Source organism: Danio rerio, chromosome 18, assembly GCF_052040795.2.
Source record: "Danio rerio strain M-AB ecotype USA chromosome 18, GRCz13ab, whole genome shotgun sequence".
NCBI classification, from domain to species: domain Eukaryota; kingdom Metazoa; phylum Chordata; class Actinopteri; order Cypriniformes; family Danionidae; genus Danio; species Danio rerio.
The window spans coordinates 2,655,153-2,667,597 of NC_141038.1; the positions used below are offsets into that span (position 1 = coordinate 2,655,153).

At 33.3% G+C, this 12,445-nt stretch overlaps 1 protein-coding gene across 26 annotated transcripts in view; it reads right to left on the reverse strand.

Annotated features, from left to right (window-relative positions):
• Positions 1–12,445, reverse strand: part of garre1 (granule associated Rac and RHOG effector 1) — a 67,001-nt gene that overhangs the window by 17,388 nt on the left and 37,168 nt on the right. For all 26 annotated transcript variants that reach the window (NM_001423511.2, XM_087291440.1, XM_087291437.1 and 23 more), the window contains 5 exon segments: positions 1,001–1,159; positions 3,343–3,504; positions 7,262–7,357; positions 7,789–7,929; positions 8,394–8,594. In NM_001423511.2, coding sequence (NP_001410440.2) covers positions 1,001–1,159; positions 3,343–3,504; positions 7,262–7,357; positions 7,789–7,929; positions 8,394–8,594 — 759 coding nt within the window.

Here is a 12,445-nt window from a genome sequence, read left to right on the forward strand (position 1 = left end):
ATAAAAGGAATAAATAAATGAGTGAGTGAGTGAATGAACAAACAAATAAATTAATGAATAAATTAATGAATAAATAAATGAATAAAAGAAAAAATAAATAAACAAATAAATAAATAACTGAATAAATAAATAAATGAACGAACAAAGTAATAAATACATGAATAAATTAATGAACAAAAACAATAAATGAATAAATAAACAAATTAATAAAAATAACATGAATAAATGAACGAATAAATAAAATGAATGAATAAATAAATAAAGAATAAATGAACGAATAAATAAATAAATAAACAAATTAATAAATGAATGAGTTAATACATAACACTTTGTGTCAGCCCTTTTAATTTATCAAATTTGTATTTATGAAGCTTTGGTGTTTCCGCCTTTGATGAATATTTAATTTGCACCTTTTGTGTTTTTTGGTTGAGCTCCCAGTTAAGAGTGATGCGCGTGCTTTTGTACAGTTTTTCAGTGAATACATAAATAAACAAAAGGTTAAATGCATAAATGAACAAATGAATAAATAAATTCACTGATAAATAAATAAAATGAATGCATAAACAAATAAATTAATAAATAAATTGATTAATAAATGAATGAGTGAACGAACAAATACATAAATAAATTAATAAATAAACAAATGAAAAAATTAATACATGAATAAATAAAATAAATTAATTAATTAATAAACAAATTAATGAATAAATAAATAAATAACATCTCCCATGGCCTGCACAGTCCCTGGACCTAAATACTATTGAGCCACTTAGGGGTGTTTTGGAGCCATCAGCCAAATTAATCAGTAATAAAAAAAAACGAAGACATTTACATCTGAGTGGTTGTTGATTTGAACTATTTATTTGAACGACATTTGCCATTTGTCCTTGAGTCAAGGTCTAATTTCATTGGCTGAGACCGCTAGGATGAATAATAAGCTGCAGATATGCCCTCATGTGAATAGTACTGTTATTCAGGCAGTCAAAGGTGTGAAACTCACCAGTCCGGCCTGTCCGAACAGCAGCTGAACGGCTGTTTTACAGGCTCCTCTCCAGCTGGAGGGACACACCTGATTCAGCACCTCAGTGATGGGCAAATCCTCTCGCACCGACACACCGTTCTGATCCACAGCATCCTTGATCAGCTGCACCACGGCATGCTGGGAAGAGAATAGATTACATGAACGTCTGATGTAAATTGTAACGTGCACAGATGGACAATTGATCTCATTTGTCATATTTAATCATATAAATACTGATTAAGAACTCAGTAGAAATAGGGAATATGTGAAAATTTGTGTGAATTTATTCTTGTGATGTAAAGCTGAAATTTCAGCATGATTACTCCAGTCTTCAGTGTCACATGATGCTTTAGAAGTCAGTATAAGATTATTTGCTGATTGAGAATATTTCTGAATATGATCAATTTTAATTTTTTAAACTTTCTTTGATGAACTGAATAAACAAATGAATGAACTATTAAATGAATGAATGAATGAATTATTAAATGAACGAATGGATAAATGAATGAAATAATTAATAAATTACTGAATAAATGATTGATAAACAAATGACTAAATAATAAATAAACAAAAATAAATGATTAAATGATTGGATGAATAAATTAATAAATAAAATAATAAATTTAAAAGATTAAATGAATGAATAAATGACTATAAATAAATGAATAAAAACTGAATGAATGAATGAATGAATGAATGAATGAACAATAAATAAATGAAATATACACAAGTCTTTATCCATCGTTAAGTTGGCAGAACTATCTGGGATTTTTGGTAAATAATAACGAAAAGTTATATTTAATTTAAACGGTTGTTGTTGTTGTTTTGTGTTTTATAACAGTGATGTCAAATACATTCAGACACCACCACAACCAGCAGAAGTTGGTTCATCAGCTGTCAATGTGAAGGTAAGATGATCTTATTTATGAAAACAGAATATTTACCGTTACCAATATACACTCACTGGCCACTTTATTAGGTACACGTACAACTGCTCTTTGATGCAAATTTCTGATCAGCCAATCACATGGCAGCAGCTCAATGCATTTAGGCATGTAGACATAATCAAGACGATCTGCTGCAGTTCAAACAGACCATCAGAATGGGGAAGAAAGGGGATTTAAGTGACTGAATGTGGCATGATTGTTGGTGCCAGACAGGCTGCTCTGAGTATTTCAGAAACTGCTGATCTACTGGGATTTTCACGCACAACCATCTCTAGGGTTTACAGAGAATGCTCCGACAAAGAGGAAATATCCAGTGAGCGGCAGTTCTGTGGGTGCAAATGTCTTGCCAGAAGTCAGAGGAGAATGGCCAGACTGGTTCCAGCTGATAGAAAGGCAACAGTAACTCAAATAAGCACTCGTTACAACCGAGCTCTGCAGAAGAGCATCTCTGAACACACAACACGTCCAACCTTGAGGCGGATGGGCTACAGCAGCAGAAGAGCACACCGGGTGCCGCTCCTGTCAGCTAAGAACAGGAAACTGAGGCTACAATTCACACAGACTCACCAAAACTGGACAATAGAAGATTGGAGAAACGTTGCCTGCTCTGATGAGTCTCCATTTCTGCTGACACATTCGGATGGTCGGGTCAGAATTCAGCGTCAACAACATGAAAGCATGGATCCATCCTGCCTTGTATTAGCGGTTCAGGCTGGTGGTGGTGGTGTAATGTTGTGGGGGAGATTTTCTTGGCACACTTTGGGCTCATTAGTACCAATTGAGCATCATGTCAAGGCCACAGCCTACCTGAGTATTGCTGCTGACCATGTCCATCCCTTTATGACCACAGTGTACACATCTTCTGATGGCTACTTCCAGCAGGATAACGCACCATGTCATAAAGCCTGAATCATCTCAGACTGGTTTCTTAAACATGACAATGAGTTCACTGTACTCAAATGGCCTCCACAGACACCAGAACTCAATCCAATAGAGCAGCTTTGGGATGTGGTGGAACGGGAGATTGGCATCATGGATGTGCAGCCGACAAATCTGCAGCAACTGTGTGATGCTATCATGTCAATATGGAGCAAAATCTCTAAGGAATATTTCCAGTATCTTGTTGAATCTATACCATGAAGGATTAAGGCAGTTCTGAAGGCAAAATGGGGTCCAACCCGGTACTAGCAAAGGTCTACCGAATAAAGTGGCCGGTAAGTGTACAGACATTAAAAAAATAAATAAATACAGTATAAAGCATTTAGTAACATTGACATGGCAAGTTTAGGGGTTGGGCTAGTTTTGACTGGCCATTGAGCTACTTTTGTTGTGAAAACCTGGCAACCCTGATCTTATCTCCAGCCACTATAGTACCGTTTTAAGCTTGAGGTTGTCTGATGCGCTTTCATTGAAGGAAACTCCTCGGAGAAGATGAGAGCCGATCTGCACAGGGATTGTAGGTAATTCACACTGGATGGGCTGAGACGTGGTGTGAAAGCGTCCGGCCTGCTGGGCTTCAGCGTCACTACAGCAGCCCTGCAAACACACAACGCAAACCACATGACCAACACAAACAAAAGACCAATGCATGAAGAAACACACCAGCAGGGTCATGTTCATCAGTAACAGTCTGCAAAACGAGATAAGAATGAACCCTTGTGGCTGTTGGGTGGTTTTCATCCATCTGGGCTGATTTTGAGTCTTAATTTGGCCTCAGCTTTCTCTGTGTTTCAGCAAATGGAATGATTTTTGCTGACATATCCTATTTTGACACATGTTTTGGGAAAATGCTTTAAAAATGTTCAAAAGCTCAACAATACCCTGGAATTGACCACCCTTTGGTTATGTTGGGGGCTGTTTTTGCCCCATTGATTTCCAATATATCGCCAATTGTTGATTGCAAAGCTATGACAGCGTATAATTATGCATTTCTGGCTGCTTCTGGCTCTCCTTGTTGGGAAGAGGTCAAGTTTGTCATTTGTACTGTAGATCACCAGTTACCGACACATTTCCTGTTGGTAAAAATCACACCACATGTGTAAAGAAAACCATCTCTGTTCCAAGCAGCCCACCACTACATGCTTATTTATGGTTACGTGAAAATATATCTGTGTCTGCCTGTAAACTAATGCTAAAAATGAAAGTTTTATGCATTTTCCGTCTTACAGATGAGATGCATCACATCATCCAAGTGGATGCTGCACACTGGTGGTGGTGTGGAGAGACTCGTGATTGTGTAGCGCTTTGCTTTTAGCCATACACAATAAACGCGCTACATAAATACACACATTACTTACTTACATTTTACATAAGGCAAAACAATCTTACAAGATGGTAAAAACAAAGAGAAGGTGCTTTAGTCATGGTCATGCAGAAGATGCTTTATTTTACTTTACTATTATTTGTATTTCTTTTGTTTTTTTTACACAAAATGAAAGCACAAATAGATGTAATATTTTTCAAAATATAAGACTGAATGCATTTAGCCAATGTGTTTCATCATTTCCGTTTCATCTGTATCATCATTTTGAAAAATGTTGGAAACTTGTAACCATTGTCATCCATAGTATTTGCTTTGCCTACTAAGGAAGTCAATGGTTACAGGTTTTCAGTCTTTTAAGAAACTTAAAGGCTTAAAACCACATGAGGATGTTACTCTTATGGCCAGTTTCCATTGAGTGGTACGGTTTGGTTTGCTTTTATGGCCGTTTCCACTGTCAAAAGGTACCAAAAAACGAACCGTACTGTACTACTTTTTGGGTACCCTGATGATAATAATGTGGACGTGATTATTGAAGTGCTTCTGACATCCAATCCTTTAATAACAGACAAACGCGAGAGAAGCGCAAATAAACAAGAGCAAATGATTCTTTCAGCAGCCTAAAAGATGAACAAACTGCCATGTTTAACTATTATCATCGTCTTCTGGACTATTATGAACTGGGAATGACAGAATGACTCTCTAACAGAGACTGTATGTGCTGCTGAAGATTACAGACACATTTGAGAGGTCTGCTTTGACTGTGGGCTATATATTGCGTGTGGTTTTGGAACCCAAATAAGGACTAAATGTCTGCTGTGTGTCGTTTTTCTGCAATTGTTAACCTATCAGAGACTGTAAGGGGCTGTATGTGTTCATATATGTTCATTTATTTATTTTATATAATTGCAGACGTTACAGGCTATTTCGCATCATTGATCTGCAGTCCTAATCAAATCCTGTTCATAGAAAGGTTAGTAATAAACATTTATACACAAGTAATTATGTGTATAAAGCATCTGTTTAGTGAGAAGTGCTTCTCGTATATCTGAACGACCCGTACGGCTTTACTGTGACATTTCCTCAAGCGAGAATGATGTTGACTGAAGCTTTCTGTTGTACACCACGCCCACCAAGAGGATCATTGGTACCCTTGGGCAGTGGAGACACACACCTGATAAAGGTGACCCGTACTGAACAGTATCATACCACTCAGTGGAAACAGGCCATTCAGTGAATACGTGTTCAATTTTAGTTGAACTATTTCTTTAAGATTAAAAATAAAGTTATTAAAATAGTGAACGAATTTAAGTATCTTGGCATAACTCTAGACATTAATGTTAAAAATATAAGTAGGAAAGTTAAGCAAAGTCTAAACTGTTTTCGTTTTATTAGAAGGTTTTTAACACATCAAACTGCAAAATGAAACATGCACACGATGATATTCTCTCACTTGACGGATTGCATTACATCTTGGTCACAAGTCTCTTTAACTACATTGAAGCCTATTGATTCAATGGTAAACTTAACCTTTTTAGTTTTGATAGTTTTATTAAATGTAATTATATTAAATTGTTTTTTCAATGTTTAAATAATCATGTTTCAATGCTGTTTTTTGATCTAATCAGTCGGCATCAAACCTCTCACAGAGTTACACGGGCAACTGCTAAGGGTGACTGTCTAGTGCTAAAGTGTAAGAGCTCCTTTGCTCAATCTATCTTCTCTGTAAAGGGAGCCAAACTGTGGAATGATTTACCGGTTAGCCTAAAATCAGAAAGTAATCTAAACATTTTTAGTAGTGCTCTTAAACAGTGGTTAAACACAAAACAGCAGTGTTTGCACAAATAGTCTACTGTTAGTTTGATGGATCATGTCGCCTTTGCTTTTGCATTCAGTAATTTTATGTAAAGAAATATAATGCTGTGTATATGTTTTAATCATATTTCCATTTTGTCAAGCCTCCTGTGGACAGGTGTTGAGAATTAGCAAGTTTCCTAAAACTCTTAAACAAATGCATTTAGTTGTCCAGTGTAATTGGGATGTCCATGTCAAATAAACAAAATAAATAAAGATGATTTAAAGATTTAAAGATGAGCTAATTAGACGGCGATGCTAAACATCTCAGACCTCAAACTGCATAGGATTTGACCTTTTATACACATTTCTAAGCTGTAAAAAAGGTGCTGTGAGCTTGTTATAACAATCAGACCTTTAATTACTGCAACTCTCTACTAGCCGGGCTTCCAACTAACTCCATCAAAACTGCTTCAGAACGCAGCAGCACGAGTGGTCTTTAATGAACCTGAAAGAGCACGTCACTCCGCTGCTCATCCGTTTGCACTGGCTGCCAGTTGCTGCTCGCATCAAATTCAAAGCTCTGATGTTTGCCTGCAAAGCGACTTCTGGCTTTGCTCCTTCTTATCTGCTCTCACTTCTGCAGATGTATGTGCCCTCCAGAAACTTGCGTTTTGTGAATGAACGCCGCCTCGTGGTTCCATCCCAAAGAGGGAAGAAATCACTTTCCTGAACTCTCGCATTCAATCTGCCCAGTTGGTGGAATGAACTCCCTAACTGCATCAGAACGGCAGAGTCACTCGCTGTCTTCAAGAAATACTAAAAACTCAACTATTTAGTCTATACTTGACTTCCTAATCTGCAATTGCCTCTCTGGATATTACACTAACTGTATTTAAAAAAAAAAAAATCTTACATTACTAACGCTTTCCTTCTTACACTTCACACACCTGAACCTTGCCTACAGCACTTATTCATTGTTGCTCTTATAGTTGTGTAAATTGCTTCCTTGTCCTCATTTGTAAGTCGCTTTGGATGAAAGCGTCTGCTAAATGACTAAATGTAAATGTAATTTCGGTTTTTCCATGTCTGCTTAGTTGTTTTATGGTCTCATCTGTCCATGTTAAATGTGCTTCAGTTTGCAGCACTCAGTGTGTGTGTGTCTGCTGAACACATGATGAACATCCAGAAGAAGCTCTAATCTGCAGTAAGCTGTAATTCCACACACAGCAAACATACCTGCAAAGCTGCTTCCACTGATTTGGGATTAAGGTGAAATCCGGCCTTCAGAGCATATTCACTGTGACCCAACGAGTCCAGTGCCACTTTATACGCCTGCATCACACACCCAGACATGCAACACAGACACAAAGGTATACACGAACAAATGCACATCATAACAGACACAAACAAACAAACAAACACACGTGGAGACAAACACACAAACATGTGTACACAAAATCACAAGTACACACACACAAACAAACAAAAACATAGACACGCACACACAAATGCACACAAACAAAATCAGATACAACAAAAAAAATAAATCACACACACACACAAATGTACAAACCACAAACACAACCACACACAAACACAATCATACACACAAAAAACACAATTAATATACATCATATTTCATACACAAACAGAACTCAATGTGCTTCAAATAAATATGAATAAAATAAATCCATCAATAAATCGTTTCATAATATTAATACTCAAGCAGTAAGAGCTCATCTGAATAGTGTGTGTGTGTTGACCTGCAGAGCGTTGTCGATCTTGGCGTTGAGCTCTTTGAGTTGGTGTTCAGGTATGGAGGTGTTCTGAGAGCAGAAGAGCTGCTGTACCTGAATACCAGACAGACAACCATCTCTACCTCTCTCCCTGAGACACGCCGTCACCTGAAACACACACACACACACACACAGCCACACACACAGCCACACACACAGCCACACACACAGCCACACACACAGCCACACACACAGCCACACACACACACACACACACACACACACACACACACACACACACACACACGTTTAACATCGAGTCTCCATAGACTGACACATTCTGACACACTGACGTTTACATTTTCACACTGATAACGTTAGTCTTATTTTTGAATCTGCCACTATGCTGACACACAGGCATATGTAGCTCCGCCCTTTTCTGAAAAGAGCACAATCTCATTTGAAATTAAAGTGACAGTCACAGAAACGGGCCTAAACGGGTCAGTTTCAGAGAATTATAAAACATTATCTGTGTGGTATTTTGAGATAAACTTCACACACACTCTAGGGACTCTCGTGTTCCACCTTGTATGAAGGGGGTATAATAGGTGTGTTTTGTGCAGCTCTGCTACCTCAGCAGCTCCTCTCCATGATCTGATGGCCTCCTCCAGCTCGCTCAGGTGGTTCTGCATGTGGGCATTCCCGCGTCTCTCTTGAACCTGTGCCAGCGCCTCTGCCAGGCAGGACTGAGCCACCGGCTGCACCTTCTGCAGCGCCTGCGACAGGAACTGGAAATGAACCTGCATCACGGTCAGGAAGCAGCGGCCGAGCACCTGAATGAGACAAACACAAACACACATCAGCAACACTTTCCTCATCACACTATCAGCAGTGATTCAACCACTCTACACCAAAAACATTTCCTGATGGCATTAATCACTAATCAATAACTCAAAGCATGCTGCTCTGCAGAATTAAACACTTTATTATTATTTTATAAATGTTTCAAGAGTTCACACTTATGATTGATTATGAAGCACTTAGCACTTAAGAACTTAGCATGCTGTCCCGTGAGACAGCCCTGAGCTCATAAGATCCTCGAGCCCAGGGCTTCCTCCCATTTGCAGGGCGAGAGGGGAGTTTAAGCTCAGGTAGGTCTCGAGAACCCTGCTTATTTATGGCTAATGGCAACTTAGAGATTGCTATGGAGAGCTATACTGCTGATTAACAGCTCATCTATAGTGCCAATTTGGTTTGGTCATTTCACCTATGTCGGATATCTTTGGACTGTTGGGGGGAACCGGGGAAGCATGTAAATTCCACACAGAAGCGTCGACTGGCCTGGTGAGGACTTGAACCAGTGACCTTCTTGTTGTGAGGCAACAGTGCTAACCACTGAGTCGCTGTGCCAACCTATCAAGGAAAAGGGAGGAGGAGTAGGGGTGGAAGGGGGATTCTTCGAGTAGGAGTGGAAGGGAGGGATCCATCATCTGATTGATGAATAATGCATTAGCTAATGCAGGACCAGTCGTGGTCAATCATAAGCACATGATCCTCTTGAAATTAGTTTATAAATAAACTTAACAAAGATATGGATATGGATTTTAAATGCAGGAATTATGATGATGATGATTATTTAAGACAATAATAATAACAACATAAATCATTGTAATAATGTATAGAGTAATCAAGATGGATATTAACAATAACAATAAATAAATGCATAAAAAAGTATAGTAGAAGTAATAATAAATACAAAATAATGAATTATTATTATTAATATTATTAGGCATGTTATACATGACTTAAGTCATTATTTCTTAGTTATTCACAATTATTATTTACAGAAAAATATGTTTTTAGTATTAAAAAAATAAAAATATGCATATATATAATGAAGTAAACATTAATCATTACAAAATATTAAAATAGAATAATAATCACTTTTGATGTTCATTAAAGAAAATGTAAAAATGTTTTACATTATTATTATTATTATTATTATTACTACTACTACAATAAACTAAATACTCAAAAAATATATTATAATATATTAAATATTAAAGTTATTTTAAACATATTTAAAACATTAGTATTATTATTATAATTATAAGCTTAATTATAGTTAAAAAATAATAAAGTAATTCATACTCAATTAAAATAAAATAATGAAATATAACAAAGTTTACAATTGATGCTGTTTTTAAAAATATAAAATATTTAATTATTATTATTATTATTATTATTATTATTATTATTATTATCATCATAACGATAATCAACTAAATTACTCGCAATTAATAAGAAATATTAAAATATAATATTTACTACTGATATTAAAAAAGTATTTCAAATGTTTTATATTGTCATAATTATAAAAATAAAAACTAATACTCAACTTAAAATATCAAAATATAAATGTTTATTATTGATGCTCTTTTAAATATATATTTAAATTATTATTATTCTTATTAATATAACAATAATAAACAAAATATTACACACCATTATCACAAACTATTAAAATATAATATTTACTATTGATGTTATTTTAAAAGCATTTCAAATATTTTTATATTATTATTATTATTATTATCAGTTATAAAAATAAAAAATAATTAATACTCACAATTAAAATCAAATATTAAAATAACAATGTTTACAATTGATATTCCTTAAAAATATTTAATTATTATAATCAATATTATTTGTATTATTATTATTATTATTATTATTATAAAATAATAAACAAAACATTACTCAGAATTAATTAAAACAAAAATCCAGTATAGCAATATTTACCACTGATGTTCTTCTTCCAAAAAACTAAATAACTAAAACATACTGCACTGAAAAATATAGTGCCTTCAATTGCAGCAACAGTTTATCTGAGAACGTGATAAAGAGTTTTCCATCTGCTTCAAAGCTTTGCTTGAATCAGTCTTCTTTACTTCACACAGCAGACATCAAACACATGAATCAGGCTATAAACAGTCATGTACATCTGCTGCTGATGTTTTATTAACACACAAAACCATCAAGCAAATGAGGCCAGAAACCCACAAAGGTCATCATCAGTGGTGTGTGTTCAGAACATTCCCAGACGCTGCAGATTTACAGCAGCAGCATTGCTGTACCGTTTCCTAAATAGGGAGTTTTCCTGACTCACGCTCACTCATCGACATAAAATAAAATAATCAAATCAAGATGGCACATCTCTTTCTGCTTCGAGCACTCACAAAACCTGCACATGCTTTCACAGAGATTGTAATGATGCATTTAAAGATGAGATAAGATAATGTTATGTTAAAGTTAATGTGGTCACACTTTACAATAAAGTTCTATTAGTTAATGTATTTATTAACATGGATTTATTAATCACAGTTAACAGATGCATTTTAAAAGTTGTGCTTAAAATTAATGTTGTTGTTAATAGTAAAAGTTATAAAAATGAATAAATAACTAAAATTATTAATAATAAAAATAACAAAATAAAGTATAATGTGTAATATTATTAGCATTATTTGTTACTAATAATAATTAAATAATATACTATTATATAAAATAACCTACAAAATATAGTACAATTTAAACATGCAACATTTAAAATAATTTTTATAGTTATTAAATATAATTAAATATATATATAAATATACATATTTTTTGATGAACAACCCTAAAAGATAAACCTTCACACAATTTCAACAACTAAATCATGTTTATATAATTTACAATATATTTTTTTAGATTAATTTGATTAATATTACAGTTATATATATATATATATATATATATATATATATATATATATATATATATATATATATATATATATATATATATATATAAATATAAATAAATAATGGGATTAAGGGGATTATAAAAATGTACTATCATTTAATGTTCATCACTAATCGTATGAGTAATAGCAACTATTTAACAAATTATATTTTATAATTATTTGCTTCAGGATTAATCAAAATGTTAATTTCTACAGTTATGGAGTAAATTATTAATAATATTAGATGACAAAATATAATATTTAATAGTATGATTTTATTGCTGATAATAATAATAATAACAACAACAACAACAACAACAACAACAACAAAAAAATACATATTAAATTAATAATGTCAAATATAATAATTTAATGAATAATACAATTGATGACTGCTGAAATATTAATAATAAACATTACAAAAATATACATGAATAAATAAATAATTAAACAAATAAATAAATAAATACAAAATAAATAATTGAATAAAAAATTATTAAACAAATAAAAATACAAAAAGAATTAAATGAATAAAATACAAATAAATATAACACAATAAATAAATAATTAAATAACAAAATAAATAAATAAATAAACATATAAAAAGTAAAAAAAATAAATAAACAGCAAATAAATGTATAAAAATTCAAATAAATAAACAGAAGTAAATGAATAATAGTATAAGTAAATTAAAAACAAATAGACAAAAATACAAATAAAAATGCTAAAAAATCAATGAATAAAATACAGGTAAATATAAAATACAAATAAATATAAAATACAAACAAATAAATTAAAAGACAAAATAAATGAACTAAAATACAAAATAAATAAAAGAATAAACATAAATAAATAAGATACAAATAAACAAAAATATAATAAATAAATAAAATAGAGTAAAAA